Source organism: Giraffa tippelskirchi, chromosome 12 (genome assembly GCF_054371585.1).
Source record: "Giraffa tippelskirchi isolate mGirTip1 chromosome 12, T2T-mGirTip1v1.2.pri, whole genome shotgun sequence".
In the NCBI taxonomy this organism is placed as follows: domain Eukaryota; kingdom Metazoa; phylum Chordata; class Mammalia; order Artiodactyla; family Giraffidae; genus Giraffa; species Giraffa tippelskirchi.
The window spans coordinates 116,398,750-116,421,882 of record NC_137286.1 but is presented as its reverse complement, the minus strand read 5'-3'; the positions used below and the strand labels follow the sequence as shown (position 1 = coordinate 116,421,882).

General features: G+C 41.1%; 1 protein-coding gene across 8 annotated transcripts in view; it reads left to right on the top strand.

The window, feature by feature from the left end:
- Positions 1-23,133, top strand: part of KLF12 (KLF transcription factor 12) — a 617,863-nt gene that overhangs the window by 460,416 nt on the left and 134,314 nt on the right. For 6 of the 8 annotated variants that reach the window (XM_081551690.1, XM_081551688.1, XM_081551685.1 and 3 more), the window contains one exon: positions 20,747-22,138. The exons of the other annotated variants lie outside the window; for them this stretch is intronic. In XM_081551690.1, the coding sequence (XP_081407816.1) occupies positions 20,747-20,928 (182 nt within the window). In that variant the 3' untranslated portion in view covers positions 20,929-22,138. Of the gene's footprint in view, positions 1-20,746; positions 22,139-23,133 lie in introns of those variants that run through there. 8 annotated transcript variants of the gene reach the window in all.

The window sequence follows — 23,133 nt, the reverse complement described above, 5'->3', positions numbered from 1 at the left end:
CTGGGTGTGCTGGAGTGTTCTATGCCCACCCATCATGTCTGAGCAGAGTGCATTCCCTCTCTTAGTCGAAAAAGGCTTAAGTCTTAGTGAAATTTAGAAACAAAGAAGTGTTTCTTCTGTGCCTTAAGGACGTATATTAGTATGAACACAGTGGTCTGGGCTTTTTCATAGTCAGAGTTGCCACTTAATGCTTGTCTAGGTTTTAAAATGTCCACATAACATAGCAAACAAGCTGAATAAAATCATTTTCTTCTCTTAAAGTTAGCATTTTTACCACCACTTAGATCATGTTTTTCTCCCCTTGATCTCATCCCCCAAATAACCAAACCGATAAACAGCAACGACAAAAACATGAAATACGATTGACATATACATAACACTGCAAGCAGTTGAAAACTTTATTTCCCCATGATTCCATTTGATTCTCACTGGTATTTTTTTTGTATATGGAGACGATTTTTCGTATCTGTAGTTTGCAAAGAAGGAAGTTGAGATCACAAGTGACTCGCTGACTTTTTCACCATCCATTCACCGAACACATCTACCTTCCCACGGTTTCATCCACCCAGGAGAGAATCCGGTGGTTCTTCACTTAGCTCCCTACTCACCCCATCCATCCTCTACCATGTATGTCTCTCACTTGGCATCCCCTGCCTGCCTTGCTTTCTGGATCCCGTTGGGTACCATTGATAGGAGGCTCTGGGAAGAGACCAAAGACCAAATTCTGCCCCAGTTACAGAACCTTTTCAAGGAAAAGTGACTGGTGACTGGAATGTGTGAACCTCAGAGAAGAGGGAAATTCATTCATAGGCATTCCTGGTAGCAACATACCAGAAATCAAGACAGCCCAGTCCAGTAACTATCCTGGACAGGAATCTGCCTCCAGCACCCACCTCTGGGAGTGTCATGTATAACAGATGCCATGGGGCCGTGTAAATAGTGCTCGCATCTCAGATATGTGAAGGTAACCACACTGTGTGAACTGTTTCCCAGCTGAGGTAGCAAATTCATTTAAATTGACATTCTTTGCCATATATTGAGTCATGTTATTATAGCAGATTGTTTGAAGGTTTCTTTACAGAGACTTTCATGATTTTGATCATGGAGGTGGGTCATCTTTGTGTGTGTGATGACGTTATAGCACAAGATGCTGCTTGAATTCAGAAAAGCTTTATAGAGTCTGCAGTTTAGTTTTGCTCATCTACCATGTTAATGCTTTTGCTATTTCTAGGGTAATTTAGCACAGTGTGCAAACTGCCTCTTCCCATCTTTCTTCCCTGTTCCCAGCCCTTCTTCCTGTTCTTCTTAATTCCAGACCCTTCCCTCTTCACTGATCCTGAGCTCTCCCAGGAGTTTTCATCTATTTCTTAGACACTCATTTTGTTGTTGTTGTCTTGTTGACCACACTACACGGTATGTGAGATCTTAGTTCCCTGACCAGGTATCAAACCCGCACCTCCTGCAGTGAAAGCACAGTCTCAACCCCTGAACCACCAGGGAAGTTATCAGGCAGTACTTTTCAATCAATTTTCTTTCTTGTTTGTGGATCTGAAAAATTAAGCCATTTAATATTTAATTTAGTTTTTTATTGGAGTACAGTTGATTTATAATGTTGTGTTAGTTTCAGATGTGCAGCAAAGTGATTCACTTATACATACACACATATCTATTTTTTCTAGATTCTTTTTCCTTATGGGTTATTATAAAATATTGAGTAGAATTCCCTTGCTATACAGTAGGTCCTTGTTGGTTATCTATTTTATATATGGTAGTGTGTATTCAATTTTCTTATGAAGGCTAAGAATGAGTATAGAGACATAAAAGTTGAATAAGCATATTTCATCCTATCAGTAGACAGTGAACACAAATCACAGGAGTAAGTACGATCAGGTTGTATTACTGACTTTTTATGGGAGCATTTCAGTTAAAAGGAAAAAAAAAGAATGACCTTTCGTCAGTGAATCCTCATATATTTTGAGTTATTCCTATTTTCCTTGAACTTTCTGAAATAACTATTAGCCCCATTTTCACCAGACAGCCTCAATTATCCAAGTGATGAATGGTGAAAGAGAAGAAAGGGTTTAATGAGATACTATGAAAGGATTTTAACGTTATAGCATTATAAGATTGAATCTTAAAGGTTTTAACATATATTGTGAAAGGGGGGGAAATGTGATGTATACATTGTAATTCAAAGCAATATAAACCTCTAATGCTGAAGCAGAATTAATCAGCGTGGCTTATTAATAAGATGAAATCATTGACTCCTGGTGTCCAAATGGACCTTTGATGTCATGGAGTTTAGTTCATTTCCTCATTAGAGGAATCCCCTGGGTATCATCTCTCATGGAGAACCAGTCTCTACTATGCAGTTTTCTCTACTGTGCACACTTAACAGATCTTTTCTTTCATTTGATCCGCACAACACCTGGTATCATTGTCTCCTTGGTAACGAGAGTGGCTCCCGGTTGAGTATTATTTCCTACCTCTCTTTAAATTCATGGAGTAACAGAGAGCTTTTGCTTCTGTAAGACAAGTTGGGTGATGTTTCTGAGGGCAGAGTCGTTGTCTCGGACAGCCCTGAATTGTCTCCTATGGCTTTGTTTGGCTACTTTATAGCTCCAGCCATTACACTGTAATTTTCACTACCAGGCACTGGTGCTCCTCTTGACACTGCCATGAACCACGGGCATCTTCATTTCTCCAAATCAGACACCCTCAATTCTCTCAGCCACTTTTTTCTAAGTTTACTCTGACATATCACTGTATCTTCTAAAGTTTTCACCCCCCTAGTTGATGTAAGAGCTCTTGTTAACCGACATCTCTTAATAGATGTGAAGGTAGAGTTAAGTCTTTTAGCAGTTATCTTTCTCTGTTAGGTCATCTATGTCAAAAACTGCTGAAAACTAGATCTTTCCCTCCCTTGTAACAATAACATTTCTTTTAAACCAAAGCACGCGATGTTTTATTTGTCGTTGAACCTGTCAAATGATGGCTGCCTTGAGAGGGGTGGGTTTCCCCTCGCTGAGGTGTTTGCCCCAGGCTGGATAATCTCTTCTGGGAGATACGGGACAGTTATTGCTATGGGAGCTGCACATACCCTTGCAAACCTTAGAAATACTTATACTGTATTATCCATTTGATTGATGTGAGCTCATTATTCTAACAAATCGAAAAGACTTTGGAACCCCTCCCCGCCCACCTTGCTTTTAGTATTTTAGGTTTCTTCTTCAGCTTCTCCATTTTTTTCAAGTAGCGAATAGAACAGGTTCAGGAAAAAGGATTCAGATGTGGTCCTGGAGACTTCCATCCAAGTGGGTCTCAATTCATTAACTTAGAGCTAAGAATCCACCTACTTGTCCCACCTACGATCCATATTTCCTGATCTCAAAGCTCCACCCTAAAGTCCCTGTGAAATTTCTGCTCCAAACCCAGATATGCCATATTCATCCGTCCACTTAGCAGAGAAATACTTATTCTAGGCAAGGCAGACGCTCCTAAACCACCAGTCGAATCGCAGTACTTTTAAAAAGAAAGAATGAAATTTGGTTGATTTGCTGCCACCGGTTCAAAGTGAGCCCATACTGGTTTCTGATTTATAATTACGTGCAAGATTTCATAACTTCGTGCTCAAATGAAATGAACACTACTTCTATAGGGATTTGGGCTGGCTTGCTTTGCTTTTAATAAATATCTTCTTAGCCTTACCTTTGCTTCAGGCATATTGAGTAAGTTATTTATGTGTGACCAGTAATAATGAATGTGAAGTATGGGATTATAACAGATGACTTATGAGGACTCCACACGCAATGGGAGGTGAGCAAGGGGCAACAAGACACTTTCTTTGAGAAAGTCATGTTAATTCTGCCTTTAACTTGATCTTTTGTGCTTTCTTAGTAAATGATCAGTCATCTGTTTAGGACATAGATAGAAAGTAAATTAAACATATCTATAGGAGTGTGAAAGAGGTTCATTTTCTACATATTCATAAAGAATCTAGAATAAAACAAGAAATGCTAGAGTACCTTCTTAAACTGAAAAATAACTTAGTCTAATGAATGTGCATTTTAGATAGTAACAAAAAAGTTTGGCCAAATATTTTTAAATTCCTACTAACACTTCCCTGTGGCCAATTGTTTAAGGCATATTCAATAGAAAGAAAAAATACATCTCGACCATCACATTTACCCTACCTTCAGCAAATATAATAATTGTTCCTATTCACTCGTCTAAATTGTATGTCTCCTCTGCGTGAAGCCGTGTACAGTGTATTTAGATGAATTGCACTGTGTTGAAATTAAAGGTCATTTAAATCTGTAGGATACATAGCTATTATGTACAATGAATTTCTCTGATTTTAAGAATTTTACTGCTTATTAAATGATCTAAATATGAATTTTAGAAGATAATGGTTTTACAAATTTGGTATTGCCATTTATAATTCTCTTTATTTTCCAAATGTGTGCCATCGTGTTTTTATAGATAAAACGAGTACAAGGAAGTAACACTCAGGCACCAGTGATTCTTACAGCCACTAGATGGCGCACAGCAACCAGATGTTGGGTCTAGCTTAAGAGGGTCCAGGAGTCAGCTGGAACCCTCTAGTGGTACATTTGAAATGGTGTGATTGTCCCTGTTCTGCAGAATACTGTTCCTTAATGATGAACAAGGAAATGGCAAGATAAACATTTAAAACTAGGGTTTTTTTTTAATAAAGTGTTAATAATTTCAACATGTAAGAATATTTAGTTTCAAATGAATCTTAATTTGAAAATTTCGACTTGATATCCTGTTCTCTAATAAATTTTTGACGCTCGTTTAGCCAGTCTTGCTCATAATTATTTGAATTCATATGAACACTCTGCACCTAAGTTTTAAAAAGTAGTGAACACAAGGCAGTTACATTTCTTATCTATCTGACTGTAGCAAAAGTAATTTGTATCTAAATTTTACACATCAAGGAAGGTAACTCATATGGATACTTTAAAAATACTAATCAATTTTTATTTAAAAGTCCCTCATTATTTAAAGTATTTAAATATGTCCTTCCTTACCCTTACAAATGTAGGAAGTGTTGTATTATTTAACCCTTCCCTTGAGGAATAAAGCCTTTGTAACTAATATCACGTGCTGTAATTTCATGTCATGGGGTTACAGAGTCAGACACACTGAGCGACTTGCAGTTACTTTCACTTTCACTTTTTTTTCAATGACCGGTGCATTGGCTCCCCAGATGGCGCTAGTAGTAAAGAACCCACTTGCTAATGCAGGAGACATGAGAGACACAGGTTCAATCCCTGGGTTGAGAAGATCCCCTGGAGGAGGGCATGGCAACCCACTCCAGTATTCTTGCCTGGAGAATCCCCATGGACAGAGGAGCATGGTGGGCTATAGAGTCGGACACTGAAGCGACTTATCACAGCACAATGACTGTGCATGTGGTATGCTGCAGATAGATAGTGCATATAGACAGTGAAGGACAGGGAAGCCTGGTATGCTGCAGTCAGTGGGGTCGCAAAGAGTCGGAAATGACAGCGACTGAACAACAGCAACAACAAAATGACTGCACATACATGCATACACTGTGATCTGAAATGCTTGTAGATTCCATGCTTTTTCACTTTTTACTTGCCTTGCCCCTTCTCATTGCTATTACTCTGTTTCTTGCTTCCAATTTGGCATCTTATTTTATTGGATGAGATTTTGAAATTACTTGATAATATCCTACACAGAAAATCATGAGCTCTGTGCCAGCAGTGCATCTTGAAGGCCTTTTGTTCACTAGTTTTGGAGTTGCTAGGTCTTACCTTCAGGCGGTGGGATATTTACATCTATCTTCATTATTTAAATAACTCATTCCATGTAAAGCTCCACGTCAGACCCTCTGTCTAGATTCATTGTTAGATAAAGCATAAGGCTTAACGATGCCAGGATAATGAATCACTTAAGGACAGACTGACATTTTTCAAGAAAAAAAATCCTCTCTGAATAAGTTATTTGCATATCTTAGCCAAAGAGCTTGCAAGTATGCACCATATTGGTAACTGCAAAGAAATAGGAAACTATCATAGAAATAGCACTAAATTTGAAGTCAGTAAACAGAAGTTTATCTTTGGCCCCTAACTGGTTGGTGAGCTTAGACAAGCTACTTAACTCAGTGAATCGCAGGTTTTCTATTTTTTTTAACTGTGAATGTAAATATAGCAAGTTGTGGCATAATTACCATGTACGTTCATGCTAAGTCACTTCAGTCGTGTCTGACTCTTTGTGACCCAATGGACTGTAGCCTATCAGGCTCCTCTGTCCATAATGTTTCCCAGGCAAGAATACTGGAGTGGGTTGCTATGCCCTCCTCCAGGAGATCTTCCTGACCCAGAAATTGAACCAGCGTCTGTTACGTTTCCTGCATTGGCAGGTGGGTTCTTTACCACTAGTGCCACCACATGCCCAGTCAGTGCAATGAAAGTGAAAGTGACTCAGTCACGTCCATCTCTTTGCAACATGGACTGTAGCCTGCCAGGCTCTTCTGTCCATGGAATTCTCCAGGCCAGAATACTGGAGTGAGTAGCCGTTCCCTTCTCCAGGGGCTCTTTCCAACCCAGGGATCGAACCCAAGTCTTCCACATTCCTGGCAGCTTCTTTACCATCTGAGCCACCACAGAAAGCCCCAGTAAATGCAGGGACTAACACATTATAGGTAGGGACCCAATCATTATTTGTTGAATTGAAATTATGTATGTCTTATATTGATATTGATACCTATATATGTTATTAATGTGAGCAGTAGGTTCAAGGCAAAAATGTTTGGATAATTTTAGTGTATTCTTATCACAATCAACTGTTTGCTCCAGACTCTACTAACTTAAAAATTATATAACACAAAAAAGTTGGGGTAAAACTAGCAAATGAACCAACCTCCGAGCATGCCCAGCTGTACGGAGCTCACTGCACATTCTTGCCCTCTTCCTGAAATGGCCTGCCTGGGTGCCTCCATTTTTTTCTTCTCCAGTTGGTAAACCTATGTTTATTTTTGGAAACTGCCTCAGTGTCTCCTTGTCTGTTAAATTCTCTGACCACCCTCCTTCGCTCGGCAGGAAGAATTCCATCGTCTGTGATCCTGGAGCACTTGGATATGTCCCTGTCACAGCAGCGCGGTGGGCAGAGAGGGGCCATGTGGGAAACAGTGGAGCAGTCGAGAGAGCAGGGCATGGCATCTGCTTGGACGTGAGGGCAGGGCTCAGGGAGACTTTGAGGACATCTGGGGTACGTGGTTAGGAGGAGGGAATGCTGAAAGCAGACACGGAGACCAGTGGTGAGAGAGAGCCAGTATCTCCTGAGGACCTGCCGGGTCCCAGGCTCAGAGCTCTGCTAGTGCTTTCCATAATTTAATAGCATCTGTAAGTCCTTGGAAAGGTCAGAGCAGCAGTCCCCAGCCTTTGGGGCACTAGGGACCAGTTTTGTGGAAGACAATTTGTCCACGGTCCGGGGAAGGGGGGGTTGGTTTCGGGATGATTCAAGCCCGTTACATTTATTATGCACTTTATTTCTGTTGATAATGCATCAGCTTCACGTCAGATATCAGGCACAAGATTCCAGAGGTTGGGGAATCCTGGATTAGGGCGCTCTTTGCTGTCGTGGCATAGACAAGGATGCGAGCTGAAAGGCACACTTTGGTTTCTCTAGAACCTGTTATTCTAGTTTTCTAGAACCAGTTTTTTCTAGTTTGTGTTGTTTTCATTATACCTATCTGCGACAGGTTTGCTGATAACCTACCAGTCTCTCCCAGTGGGGCCACTCTCCATGCAGGTCTAGCCAGTGGTGCCTACCTGTTTAGAGTTGGTCATTAAGGTACTTGGAAGTAGTAAGATAGCAGGGGATGGTAAATGGCCAGTTTTTAAAATTTCTATTTATTTATTTACGACTGCACTGGGTCTTCATTGCTACATGTGCTTTCTCTAGTTGCAGTGTGCGGGCTTCTCATCATGGTAGCTTCTCTCATTGCAGAGCATGGGCTCTGGAGCACCCAGGCTCAGTAGCTGTGGGACACGGGGTTAGTTGCCCCACAGCGTGTAGAATCCTCCTGTACCAGGGATCAAACCCATGTCCTTGGCGTTGGCACATGGATTCTTAACTAGGGAAGTCCTGAAATGTCTGTTTTTAAGGTTTTTCATCATTAATGTGAACTGATCTTTTTTTTGGCCAAGCTTCACAGCTTGCAGGATCTTAGTTCCCTGACCAAGGATTGAAACCCAGGCCCCCTGCAGTGGAAGCATGGAGTTCTAACCACTGGACCGCTAGGGAATTTCCAGTCTTTATTCAGAGTCAACTAAAGTTTCTGAAGGTGTTTGACAGTCCAAGAGAAGACAAGGAGCAGCAGCATTAATAATTAAATGAAAAGAGCAACTCATGAGTGCTTGCTCTGCGCATAGTTCTCTGAATAGTAATGGGTACACCTTAAAGGTGAAGACAGCAAGGGGTTTGAAATCTGATAGTGGAGATATATCTGCAGAGATCTGGATCGGTAACATAAATATTATAAAAATACTTGCTTGTTTTCATGTATGAAGGAGTTATTTTAATCTTCTCTAGAGAGTTACTACTTGTAAACACATTGAAAATAGAATCTGTTACTGCTTCCGCTTTTTCCCCATCTGTTTGCCATGAGGTGATGGGATCAGATACCATGATCCTGATGGAGATGGTTTAGTCACTCAGTGGTGTCCAACTCTTGCGACCCCATGGACTGTAGCCCGCCAGGCTCCTCAGTCCATAGGATTTCCCAGGCCAGGATATTGGAGTGGGTTGCCATTTTCTCTTCCAGAGTATCTTCCTGACCCAGGGATCAAAACCACGTCTCCTGCATTGCAAGCAGATTCTTTACCACTGAGCCACCATGCCATGATTTTCGTTTTTTAATGTTGAGTTTTAAGCCAGCTTTTCCACTCTCCTCTTCCACCGTCATCAAGAGGTTCTTCATCTCCTCTTCACTTTCTGAAATTAGAGTGGTGTCAGGGAACACTTGATGGGAAAGCCCTGAGCAAGCTTGATGCAGGTTGCTGTAACAGCATTGAAGGGGTCTGTGGTCCCAACTGCAAGGCTGTGGCAGCCATCACGTACCCATGGGAACCTGCAGGAAAGGGCCAGCTCTAAAAAGGAAGCGGAAAAATCACATCAGTAACAAAATGTTTTGAAAGTACTTACTTATTTTCATTTATGAAGGAGTTATTTTAATCTGTTCCAGAAAGTTACTACTTAGAAACACAGTGAACCTAAGATTTACAGTTGTCTGAATATAAGATCATGGCATCCAGTCCCATCATTTCATGGCAGATAGATGTGGAAACAGTGGAAACAGTGTCAGACTTTATTTTGGGGGGCTCCAAAATCACTGCAGATGGTGATTGCAGCCATGAAATTAAAAGACGCTTACTCCTTGGAAGGAAGGTTATGACCAACCTAGATAGCACATTGAAAAGCAGAGACATTACTTTGCCAACAAAGGTCCGTCTAGTCAAGGCTATGGTTTTTCCAGTGGTCATGTATGGATGTGAGAGTTGGGTGGTGAAGAAAGCTCAGCGCCACAGAATTGATGCTTTTGAACTGTGGTGTTGGAGAAGACTCTCAAGAGTCCCTTGGACTGCAAGGAGATCCAACCAGTCCATCCTAAAAGAGATCAGTCCTGGGTGTTTATTGGAAGGACTGATGTTGAAGCTGAAACTCCAATACTTTGTCCACCTGATGTGAAGAGTTGACTCATTGGAAAAGACCCTGATGCTGGGAAGGATTGGGGGCAGGAGGAGAAGGAGATGACAGAGGATGAGATGGCTGGATGGCATCACCAACTCAATGGACATGGGTTTGGGCAGACTCCAGGAGTTGGTGATGGACAGGGAGGCCTGGCTTGCTGCAATTCATGGGGTCGCAAAGAGTCGGATATGACTGAGCGACTGAACTGAACTGAATATAAGTATGAATGCTGTTCACATTTGATTCAATTTTGATTTTAAAGTGTTACCTTATTAAAAACTAAAATCATCTTTTTCATATATTTAGAGAAGTAAAGACTTCTAAGACAGTCTATCAGTTATTACCTCAGTTGAACAAGCTGCTTGCTAAGTGAGTTTGTTTCTTGTTTGTGTTAGCACACAGATCATCAGTGACCGTGGAAAGTTAAAAATACTGTGGGATCTTATCACCATGCTCCTCATTTTCCTCCCTCTGCTTTTGGGTTTATTTTGTCCATTCACCTATCAAAACTGTGTTGTAAGGAGTGGGGTAATAATATCCCCAGTCCTTCTTCTTTCTCATGTCCTGCTGAGTAACTAGATTATGCCTCCTGGCTTAATTTTGCTGAATGACAAAATTAACTACTACTAATAGAAAATGTGTGGCTTTAGTGGAACTATTAAGGAACTGTATTTTTGTAGAAAATATAGTTACCATTAAAGAGTTTATTAAAATATTATCTATGTATAAGGCTTAAGATATAAATTCAATAAAAGCCCTTCATCACTAAGAATAAAAAGAAGTATAAAGTAAATACATTGCTTAAAGATTAAAATAATTGATGCTCATTTGAAAAAAAAATAGACTCAATCACAGATCGTGTTACTAATTTAAACATCATATATCATGTTACTAAATTTAAAAAAATTTTTAAATGAGATATTTATTTGTAGACTAGACCTTTAAATGACACTTACTGCAAATAAAGTCTCCTATTATTTTCCCTTTCAAAAATATATAGTCTAGGCACTTCCCTGATGGTGCAGTGATTAGGAATCCACCCTGCAACGCAGTGGACACAGATTCAGTCCCTGGTCAGAGAACTAAGATCTCGCTGGCTGAGGGGCAATTAAGCCCGCTTGCTACAAACTACAGAGCCTGTGCACTATAACTCAGATCCGTCCCAGCCACATAAATAAGTAAATATTTAAAAAACAAACAAAGTATATATTCTACTTAATTGGAATGGAAAAGGGTTACAGAAGGGGTAAAGTGCAAGCAGGAAACTCTTTGTTTCACAAAGTGGATTGCTCTTTTATTGACTCTTGTATGTTAAACTTCAAGAGAATAGGAGACATTTGAATTCAAGCAGTTTCATTCATTTGATCAACAGGCGTCTGTTTGCATAAAGCAGAATCGTGTAGAAAAGGCACCCTCAATACTTCGCTACTGAGGGTGATAGACAGGCGGGAAACCTGTTGTCACTATGGGATGGGGTGTGAGGAGGGTTTAATTACAGGCGTGCCCAGGGTGCCAAGGAGTGGCGTGATCACACTGTTTCAGAAAGTTGTCTTTACAATACAGACAATAAACTGGAGGGAGCAGGACACAAGACCGGGAAATAGACCAACAGAGGTTGGTACTCATGAAAGGTTGTGCATGCATACTCAATCGTGTCTGCCTCTGTGCAACCCCTTAGGCTGTAGTCCACCAGGCTCCTCTGTCCGTGGGATTCTCCAGGCAAGAATACTGGAGTGAGTTGCCATGCCCTCCTCCAGAGGATCTTCCTGATCCAGGGATTGAACCCATGGCCCCTGAGGCTACTGCATTGGCAGGCAGATTCTTTACCACTGAGCCATCTGGGAAGCCCATTGAAAGGTGGGGAAACTCTAAAAAGAGGCAGACCATCTTCGTGGAGATAAACTAGAAGGATGTTTTGAAGGCAGAACTGGTAGATACAATTATCGGGTTGGGGCAGGTAGAGAATAACAGATAGGAAAGAGTCCAAGAAATCTCTCCAGCTGGAGAGATGTATGACTTGATACCTGAGAAGATAGAGTTGTCTTGTTTCCAGATACTAAAACAGAAGGAGGAACAGGCCTTGTGTAAGTGGTAGATGCTGAATAACATCTTGGTCACGTGGAAGTTGCTTTCTGGCTGCCAACTGGAAATGTCGTCTCCCTGCCATGGTGCTTGCGAGAGAGACTGAGATGTAACACTTGGGAATCTTTGCCTTAGAAGTTGTGGGAACAGCCATGGGTACCAAGGAGAACCTCTGCAGGTAAGGAGTCAAAGCCTGAATCTCAGTGAACATTTATGTGACAGGTAAAGGAAGGTGTCTGAGAAGAAGCTGAAGAAAAGACAACCAGGAACAGGAAGATCAATACTCTTACTGCCTGGAAATATCGGCTTCCCAGGTGGTGCTAGTGGTAATGAACCCGCCTGCCAGTGCAGGAGACATAAGAGACATGGGTTTGATCCCTGGGTTGGGAAGATCCCCTGGAGGAGATCTGGCATACTCACTCCACTATTCTTGCCTGGAGAATCCCATGGATAGAGGAGCTTGACTGGCTATGGTCCAAAGGATCACAAAGAGTCGGACAGACATAGCACTGGAAATATAAACTCAGAACAGCCAATAAAGAATTACCCTTAGACTTTGAACTTTTGCTTTCACCGAAGTACATCTTTATTACAGGATATTTTTTACTTCCCTTGTATTTTATTTCTAGGTGCGGGGCGCTAGGCTCTTGTGGGTTAACATGTCTCTCCTATCAGTAGTAACTCATATTCTCTCAGTCTGCTTGGCCAGGTCTGACTGGATATTCTGGTTTATGAAAGCAGTGATTTAAGGTTGAGAAGCATTATAGGGAAATGGTTAAGACTGTGACCTTGGGTGTCAGATCCTGGGTTCAAATTCCACCTCCACCTGCCACATACTAACTCTGGGTGAAGGGGGATTGCTTACAGCAACTTCATGAGGAAGTTAGAGTCAACATTAAAGAAGTTCAGATCCATACAGCTCTTAGGACCAAGTGGGATACATGGAAAATACTATCTACTGTAGCAAAGATTATACTTATCAAAGAAATTCTTTAGAGAATTGTATGGAAAAGAAAGAAGAGACCCACTTGTTTACACATAATGAAAAAGAAAGTAAATTAGTTCAGTCCAGACAGTTCCTTGGGGAGGATGCTAAAATACTGATCACTTGTCTGAATTGACAAGACCAAATGAATCAAACAAATTATAGAACAGATTGGTCTACTTGGCCTATATAGAAGTTTTATACTTATAATATTAGGAAAAATCAGTATCAGGATTGGCATCCATTTACCTGCAAATCTTAATTCCTTCCTGAAAAATAACAAATGGCATTTATTTTTAGCTTAATGTTATTTTTATTTCTTGGCAGAAACAGAAAAACCGTGAATTTCATAACTGTAGAATTCAGTATCCTTTACTGAGCACCTTTCATTTGCTGGGCACATGGCATGTGTGTTTCTAAGTTTCACAACTGGAAGAGTATTCCCTTTTTATAGACCGGCAGGGTGGGGTTGGGTGGGGATGGAGTTTCAGAAAGCTTCACTCTCTAGCCTGAGATCCAGTCACTGGTTGACGACTGAGCCTCATTGGACCATGCATTCCACTTGACCATGCATTCCAAGTGTTAGTCACTCAGTCATGTCCAACTCTTTGCCACCCCGTCGACTCTAGCCCGCCAGGCTCCTCTGTCCATGGAATTCTCCAGCAAGAACACTGGAATGGGTAGCCATTCCCTTCTCCAGGGTATCTTCCTGACCCAGGGATCGAACCCGGGTCTCCTGCATTGCAGGCAGATTCTTTACTGTCTGAGCCACGAGGGAAGCCCATGCATTTAAAGCCTGTGCTATTTTCTGCCTCTTTAACACCAGCAAGAAGGCAGGCTGCCTTGTCTACCCCTGGACAAGTCAAGGGCCTGTAATCTCAGCTCCAGGTTTCCGTTTCCTCATTTTCAAAGTCCCTGATTTCCTTCCAGATCTAAAATTCTGTGAACTTTAATGAACTAATGTGACAGAAACCAGAAGACAAGATAGGAATCTTGATTCTGGTGTTTTTTCCCCTCATATGCAAATACCATTCCTCAAGTGAAACCAATTGTCAGAGCAAGTATGTTGAGCCTTGAGTGTAATGAAGCTCATTTGTCAGTGTCTGGGGCCCCCTGACTTTATAAAAGTTAAACAGGGACACATTTCAGAAATGCACTTCAGCACTGAAGAAAATGCCTATGTTTCCTGTTGCAGAAGGTGGTTTGTTTTTTCTTTTTCTTTTTTTGGTTGCTTGAGAAAATAATAGAGAAAAGCTGATGTGAGGACATGGGCGTTTTGTTTGTCCGGGAGCTTTGGCAAACTGCACATTCCTTTTCTGGTGTTGCTCACACGTCATTTTAATATGAAAAGGCACCTGTCTTTTGTCTCAGGACACATTTACCTTTCAGCATTTCAGATGGTGAAATGGGAGGGACCCAAAAAAGTTATTTTTGTTTCATGAGTTTTGGGAATCTATTCAATACCTGGTGTTTTCTTTAGACTTTATTATGCCTTCTGCTGGGTAAATGTCATGGAAATGCATTGAGTGACTCTTAAGCCTTTTCTTTAACCAAAATTGAAAGAGACAGCAGTTCTCATAATAAGTCAGTTTGTTGACTGTCCCAGGAAAAGAAAAACCTGATGAGAGTTCTCATTTTCTCAGGATACTTAATTAGAATATTACTTAAGTAATGCTTGTGAACATACGTGTATACACACACACACAGAGGCCATTGTGGATATAAAATTGTATTAACTTGAACCCCTGGTATGGAATTAAGAAGAGTGTTTTCAAACAAAAGTTAACAAACCCTCTTTTTTGGTATGTTCTCTTTTTAATCTTTTCAGGACCCTTTAAAGAAATTGGAGGGCTTGTTATTGGTTTTGGTTAACATTTTCCTTTTTCAGAGATTTTCATAATTTAGATCAGTTTTTTCAAAGAACTGAAAGAGGACAGGTTATGCTGAAAAATGGTCAAAAGGTAGAAATGGCTTATGGATTTGTCATGGGACTTAGAGACCTTCACTTCAGAATCTAAAGCCTAAAATAATAACTGCACCCCAGGGTGAGCGTAGTGTTACTCATCTTGTTTTCTTTGATTTTTCTTGTACATTATCAACTTGATGTCTGGACTTGAAAAAGAAACATCACTAAGACTTATTGATGAAGACATATACCACACCATTCCCTATCATTTTATTACTCCATAGGGTTAATACAGGAAATAAAAATCAAAGGTGATCTGATGGTGGGAGCAAAACTTCTGATTATTTTGAAAAAGTATTTAAATACATTTTCAAAGACTTTGCTCCTGAGGATTTTAAGTGTATTTGTGGGTTAGACCAAAAAACAAAAAAAGATGGGCATGCTATTTTATTTTTAGCCTATTTCTAGGAAAAACAGTTTTGAATAACACATTTGCCGAATTCAGATGAGTTTAAGGACAGTTCACCATTCCTGAAGAAATTGCTAGAAATTCTGTTTACTGTCACCAGCATTCAGACTGCTGCAGAGCAGTTGTGCATCAGAGAAGCACAGATCCTGGGAGATAGATGTCCAACCCCTATTATTGTCCAAATCAACCCTTTCCATAGGGAACTGTTCATGGAAAATTCATCTCCTCTTCTGTCCCCACCACATTAGAGAGAGCGTTCTATTTTCTAGTAAGATTTAAAGGAAAGAAGGGCGGATGGATGAAGGATTAGGGTTAGCTTTTCAGGACTCGTTTATACATATTACAGTATATCTTACAAACTTATTATCATCTTAATTAGTTCTTACTCACATTGTGAAGTTAGTTTCTCTTATTGTAATTTATTTATAAGATTGTACCCCTTAAATTGCTTCAATGCACAAGCATACACTATAACATGCAGTTTCAATACAAAGTCGTAGCCACTATGCATTGTTTTTGTATCCATTTTTAAAACTTAACTAGTCCTGAGAGAGCATTGATTGATTTTTATTTTTTAGTGAAATGCTAGGCACTCAGCAGATACAACAGAAACCTAGGTTGGTCTTGAGTAAGGAGCAGAAGCCTGGTCTCTGCCTGGTCCAAGCAGCTGTCTTGTTCCCTTCACCCCCAGAGCTCAGCCTCTGGTTGTGAAGAGCGATTTGAAGATCTTATTTTCTTTTTTTCCCCTCTTCTTTTTTCTAAGTATGGAGATAGAATACCCAAACTCTTGTTTTATTAATGAAGAAATGGGGATAAGAAATACTGTACAAGAAATACTTCTGAATATTAAAAAGAAAATACACATTTTTGTAAGGAAAGTTTCAAGGAAAACTCATCTATTGCTCACATAATTGTTTACTATTTTCTGATATAGATTCTCCCTGTTCCTCCCCACCCCAGATGAGAATATTTACATTATTTTTTTATGCATTCATTCCCTTTATATTCTTCTCAGTGGTAAAGAATCTACCTGCCAATGTAGGAGATGCAGGTTTGATCCCTGGGTCAGGAAGATCCCCTGGAGGAGGAAATGGCAGCCCACTCCGGTATTCTTGTCTGAAAATTCCATGGACAGAGGAGCCTGCCCGGCTGTGGGGTTACAAAGAGTGGGACATGACACAACTGAGCATGCATGCATTAACCACGTACCCCCTAATAACTTATAAGCTTATATATTATTTTCATTGGTTTTATTCATGAAATAGGGTTATATCTGCCTCTTAAATATTTTGGTGGCCTTGTCTTTCATGATCATTGTTGTACCTGATTCCACCTCACAGAGTACTTCCCAGATTTTGCACTAAGTTTCCTTCTCCATATTTGTGGGCCCGCAGAAATCCTTGCCATAGTTGTTGCTTTCTCTGCTTCTCCTTTAAAATGTCCACCTGAGAAATGATGCCAAATATCTGAGCTCCTGTTTTCTGATTCTTCCTTGCATGTGTCCTCCTTTCCAGCCTCAGTAGAATTATAGTTCCTCATCATGCATGGTGGTCATGGTAGCACAACTGTATTGAAAGGGGATGGAATTGGGTGGGGCTCCATCACTGTAGAATCAGTGCTGTTTTGGTTACGAGCTAAATATACAGAGATGTTCCTGACCCCACTCATCCGGATAGGGAAGATTTACTCATTATTGTGCTTTTATAATGAGCAGAAGAGATCCTGAAGACTTTTAAAACCCTGATGGAATTGGGTGAGGCTTTTTAGAGAATCATTCATTTCGTGAACCAGAACCTTCAGTTTAAAGCAATGGACATGAAATGTCATATGTGTTCATTACTGAGAGGACTGTTAGAATTTTAATCAAGGATCCTGAGTTGAGAATAAGTGATTATTTTATCACGAAAATATTCTGTCACCCACCCATCCCAGACTAACAGTGTGTGTTACATAACCTGATTAAGTTAACATAATCAGAAAGCCTGCCCCAAGCTGAGGTACCCCTCACTTGCATCAAGGGTCAGCAAACTTTCTGTAGTAAACCTTTTAGATATCGCAGGTCATACCTTCTTATTGCAATCCTCAATTTCACTGTCACTGAAAAACAGCCATAAACAAGATGCAAACAAATGAGTGATATGGTGTTCCAATAAAAACTTGTTTATGGACACTAAAATTTGAATCTCATATGATTTTCTCATGCCGTGAAATAGCCCTGTTTTGATGTGTGTGTGTGTGTGTGTGTGTTTTTTAATCAATGATGTAAAAGTGTGAAAATTGTTCTTAGCTTGCAAGTTGCAGGAAACAGGGTGCAGACTGGATTTGGCCTGGGGGCCACAGTTTTCCGCACCTCCTATAGATTTTCAAATGGAAAGGGCACAAGTACCATTATTAAACAGACAAATTGAAAGTAAGAGTATGTCTGTTATAATCTGGAGGAAGAAACTGGAGAAAATAAGTGCCTAAATTGGGTGTACAAAGAAATTCCGAGAGCCCCCGAGACAACAGACTGTCCCCACGGTGGCCAGGCCAGCCTCTAGCATCCTTCTTGCTCTGGAAGTGAAGCCTGTCTCCTGCTATTACCTCTCCTTACTTCTAGGCCCATCCCAGGTCTGGGGCCCCTTCCTCTCACTTTAACTGCAATGGCAAGGTGAGAGTATGGCAGCTTTTCTAATCCTGGTCATACTCATACTGCACTTTCCCAGCAAGATAGAAACACATGTCCTCCCAGCGCACAACTGAGCAGTGGTTTTCCTCAATTAAAATCTTTTATTCTTTTCTTCTTAGACCTGTACTCATTGTAGCTGGTTCCATACACAACAGGAGATATCTAGGAGATGCCTGTTGGTGACAAAGACTCAGTGAGCTGAGCTCAGTGTCCCAAAAATGAATGTGCTTTTGAAGATACGATTTATATCAAGCTCAGCTTAGTAGAACCTATGATCATGACATAAACTTCAAAAGCATATAGTGATGACATGTCAAGAAAAGTATTTTAGCAGTTGCCATGGATATACTGTACGTGCATGCATGCTTAGTCATAGCCAACTCTTTCCGACCCTATGGACTGTAGCCCACTAGGCTTCTCTGACCCTGGGATTTCCTGGGCAGGAACCCTGGAGTGGGTTGCCATTTCCTCCTCCAGGGGATCTTCCTGACCCAGGGATCAAACCCACATCTCCTACATCACAGATGGATTCTGTACCACTGAGCCACTTGGGAAGCCTGGATATACTGTACAGTGATCTGCCAATCTTCTTAAGTTATGGGTTTTGCTGACTTTTTAAAAAAAAATTCTGTTAAATTCTGATCAAGTCAGTACCTGTAAATGCAGATTTTTGTCTCTAGAGAACATCTAGAATGAGTCAGAATTGAGGTTTTGGATTAAGCTGGTCATTAGGCATCTACTTAACAGGAGCCCTTTCAGACGAATATGGAGCTTTCTGTGGATCACAGTTAGTGTACCAGTATTTTAGAGTTAACTGAGCTGTACTTTTCACGCGGTTCTGTGAAAGTGCCACTTGATCCTAAAAGGACCTATATAGTTAACATTCATTTAACAGTTGAACAAAAACTGCTGAGTCTGGTCCAGTCTAGTTTTCCCATGTAGACGTGACTTGTACATCTCATTTACAGGGCTTAGTGGTTGCCTGTGTACACACCTCTGTGTGAGCATGTCTGTGTGTGTGTTGCAGTTTTATTAATTTATTCAAACACTGTTTGACACATACTTTAAGCTCTGAGGATACAGAAATAAGATATGTGATTCTTAATCTCTATGTATTCAGAAACTGGTAAAGGGGAAAAGCATCTAGACAAAATCTGTATGATATATTGTGATAGGTGACTTAATAGAAATAGGAGTTGAATAATCGGAAAGTATCTAAGAAGGTAAAATCAGCATTGTCTGAGGATGTGACAAAGTTTCGATGGGGAAAAGAATTTGGAGCATAGTGAAAAACACTGAATTTGGATCCAAACACATCTATTTACTGGCTTCAGGCAAGTTATTTTACTACATTCATCCTCAGTTTTATCACCTGTAAAATGGATTTAACAAAACTCACTTTGCAACTCTGTATGTGTGTGTGCTTAGTCACTAAAGTCATGTCCGACTCTTTTGTGATCCTGTGGACTGTAGCCTGCCAGGCTCCTCTGTCCCTGGGATTCTCCAGGAAAGGATACTGGAGTGGGTTGCCATGCCCTCTTTCAGGGGATTGCAACTCTGTATCTTGGGGTCTAAGAGTTGTGTGGCTCAGTTGTCTAAAGAATCTGCCTACCAAAACAGGAGACGCCAGAGACACGGGTTCAATCCCTCGGTCAGGAAGATCCTCTGGAGAAGGAAATGGCAACCCACTCCAGTATTCTTGCCTGGGAAATCCCATGGACTGAGGAACCTGGTGGGCTATAGTCCATGGGATTGCAAAGAACTGGATGCGACTGAGCACACACACATGTTGGGGTCAGCCAATAGCTCTGCTCCCTGCCTTAGGCCTTTTCACCAGACTCCACGTAGGGCCAAGAAGTGTGTGGTTAACTATTGGATGGGGGGGGGCAGAAGAGAGATCAATTCTTGTGGGGTTACCTGGGGACAGGGCTTCCATTCTGAATGAGAGCCAGGAAAAAGCAGACCTGGGTCAACTATTGTCCCTCTCCCCCCGGGAACTCATTTGGACAACGGAGAGGGAGAGCGTATCTCTTCCCAACAAAGCCTTTGCATATTTTACTGTCTTTACAAGTTGACTGAGGGATCTGGTCAAATTACATACTTCTTCAGACTGTTTTTTACTGTGGGTTTCAACGCTCAGACCAACTTGATGATTCCTCAGGACTTGCCCTACTTCTTAAGTCCATGAAGAAGATATTTAAACTTCACACTACCAAGATATCTAAGATTCTCTCCCAGTAGACAAAAGTTGTTTATTGTTATTTAACTGCTAAGTCATGCCCAACTCTTTGCAACCCCATGGACAACAGTGGTTTATACATAATATAAATAATAACTTTATAAATACTAAGTACTTGGTACCTAATTTCTGGGGGTGGTAGAGTGATTTACCTTTTAATGAAATTTTGTGTGACTGGTAAAAGGACACTGTACTCTAAAATAACCTTTCAATATCTAAGTGATGCACTTTTGGGAGCAGTATTGCAACAACACATACAAATCATGACCCTTTATAATTCTCTGTGAGTTTCAATCCTTTAGCCACATCAGCCTCGGTAGAGCTCTCTCACATGCCTTTCTAGTCTACTCGTGGTGATTACACCCCAGAGTTCTCAGTCTATGCCCTCTGATAGTTTGACTGCAAAGTAACTTACCCATAACTGAAGATGCAAGTGTTAAGTAACCTCCCCATTGTCACAGCAAGAGAGATTAGATTGAAACCCCCATCTGTGCGACCCAAAACCTGCTGGCGGGGTGGTTAGGTATCTTGACAAAGGACCGCCAAACGGAAAATGCACTGAGAACAGTCATGTCCCCAGATAATCACGTTGGCTAGATTGTTCGGGAGAAATGATGGAGCACAGCGTTATGTCCCTTTGTTTCTTCCAGGAGAGAAACCCTACAAGTGTACCTGGGAAGGCTGCACCTGGAAGTTCGCCCGTTCGGATGAACTGACGAGGCATTACCGCAAACACACGGGAGTGAAGCCATTCAAGTGCGCAGACTGTGACCGCAGCTTCTCCCGGTCAGACCACTTGGCACTGCACCGCCGGAGGCATATGCTGGTGTGAGGAAGGCTGCCTGTCCAGCTGAGCGTAAGAGCTGGATCTCTTAGCGGCACCCCATTCAGCAGGGCTGGATCCCCTTCACAGTGTTAACACAAAAGGGCATCACCATCCCACGATGTCTGAAAGCAGAGCAGGAAAAAGAAGTGGTAACGCTTCTCCTTTCGGTCTGAAGGTAACCCCCCCGTCACGACTACACAAGAAACGACTTCATGCTGGCCTGGGAGATCGGTGACACAGATGCTGAAGAGACAGGCATTGTCTTCCGTGCTGTGTCCTCTGCCATTTCAAGATGTTTGTAGTTTGTACACTTTCTGAGCTGTCAGACATTTTGTTATTGATACTTTTAAAGGTCATCTACCACAAATTGATGGCTAGAGCAAGACCTTGTAAATTTGGATTATTCTCCCATCATCCCACCCCTGTACCCCTTTTTACAAGTAAGATATTAATAGAACCCACATCCAATCTGTTACCAGCAAGCAGCCTGAAAGTAGAAAAGAAGAAACTGCTGGAGAGGTTCCATTACCTGAAAAGAAAGGAGCGCTCAGGCAGCCCTTTTGCAATAGTGATGGTGATCACTAGATATCACCTGCGACTTGTCATTATGCCATGCCCTGGAGAAAACCAACATTGATTCTTTTCATCTGTTTGTTGTTGATTGTTTTTGTTTTGTTCTGCTTCTGTTTTGTTCATCTGTTTGAGCAGAGGGGCAGCGACATTTCAGTTGGAGTCTAGTCCTGGTGTCTGCCCTGGCGTGGACAGGCACAGAGTCGTTCTGTAGTTGAATAGGAAGAGCCTGTCTAAAAAACTACTGCCCCACTTCAAATTACAGTGTTCTGTCAGCTAGGCATCATCTCTTCCTGCCCCTAGTATTTGATTACAAGGAATCGGGGGTAAAAAACTTTCTTAGACACACTGGCACCAAGGTAAGAGGTGGGGCTGCCCAGGCAAAGTCAGTGAACATGAAAAAATCAGACAAAGCAGAGATGGAAATAATGCGCCTCTTGAGGAGAAAAGCAATAACGAATAAAAGGACTTTCCTACAATCACTTCACTGAGGACTCACGTTACCAATTTTCATACTTACTAAAGGGACTGTAAAAACACCCCAGCATTTTAGAGGTCTTGGCTGCGTTTACAGCACTGAGGTAATCTTTCTGCTGTTTGTTGTCTTGCTTGGTTGAGTACCACAATTAAAGATTATGCTCCCCCTTTTCTTGTTTGAAAACAGTCATTTGGTGGCTAGAGAGGCCACAGAGGCATAGCTGGGAATTAACTCTTGGGTGAATGGGTCAGTTCTTCTTGGAACTGCGTCAGTGGGAAGGTACTGCTCCCCAAGGAAAGCCTGATATGGTGCTAGTTTCCGCCCTTGGAGAGCCAAGGATAAATGACTCTCCAATAGGTTCTTCTCTATAGATTTCATTTTCTAAACTATATTAGGACCCAGTACAACGGCATCTGCAGGGATGAACCCACTCATCCTGTGCTGAGGGTGAGAGGAAATTATAGTCCTGTAAACCCCCTTGAGTTATGAGCCTTTTTTGCAATGAGCGAAGGCTATAGTAAACAAAGCAATACATCACCAATGAGCATTCTTTCAGAAAAATTATCATATTTTTCCCCCACTTAAAGCTGAATTGTTTCAGCTTTCTGTAGCCAAGGGGCTTGGTAAGGTTTTATTGTCATTGCTGTTATTGTTAAGATTTTTTTATAGCTTAGATATAAGAAGTTGCCAGCATAGACCTTTGCATTATATGTTAATTACAAACACTTGATTTGGGGAATTGCACAAATTAACCTCACAATATTACTAGCTCATCTTTAAAGATTTGAACATTCTGAAATAATTTCTGGTTCTAGAAATTTCTCTTTAGGATTATCTTCTAATTCAGATAATCTTAATTCTGATGAAGCAGAAAACTATAAACATTGGAACAAGGATAACTTGTGTTGGATGGCATTAAAAGGAATGTTTTTAATGTTCAAGCAAGAGCATAATGATTTTCAGGTCAAATTCTGTCTTCAAAAATACATGCTCTATATTTTCTGCCAGGTCTGAAAAATTCATCAGGCAATCTCCAACAAGGGCTGCAGTTCTATGGATAAATAGCTTCTATAGCTACACAGTGTACTACCCACCAAGCACTGGGTTTTTGGCTTTTTGTTTTTTTCTTTTACACCAACTGGAAAGTTTTACCTGTACTGTAA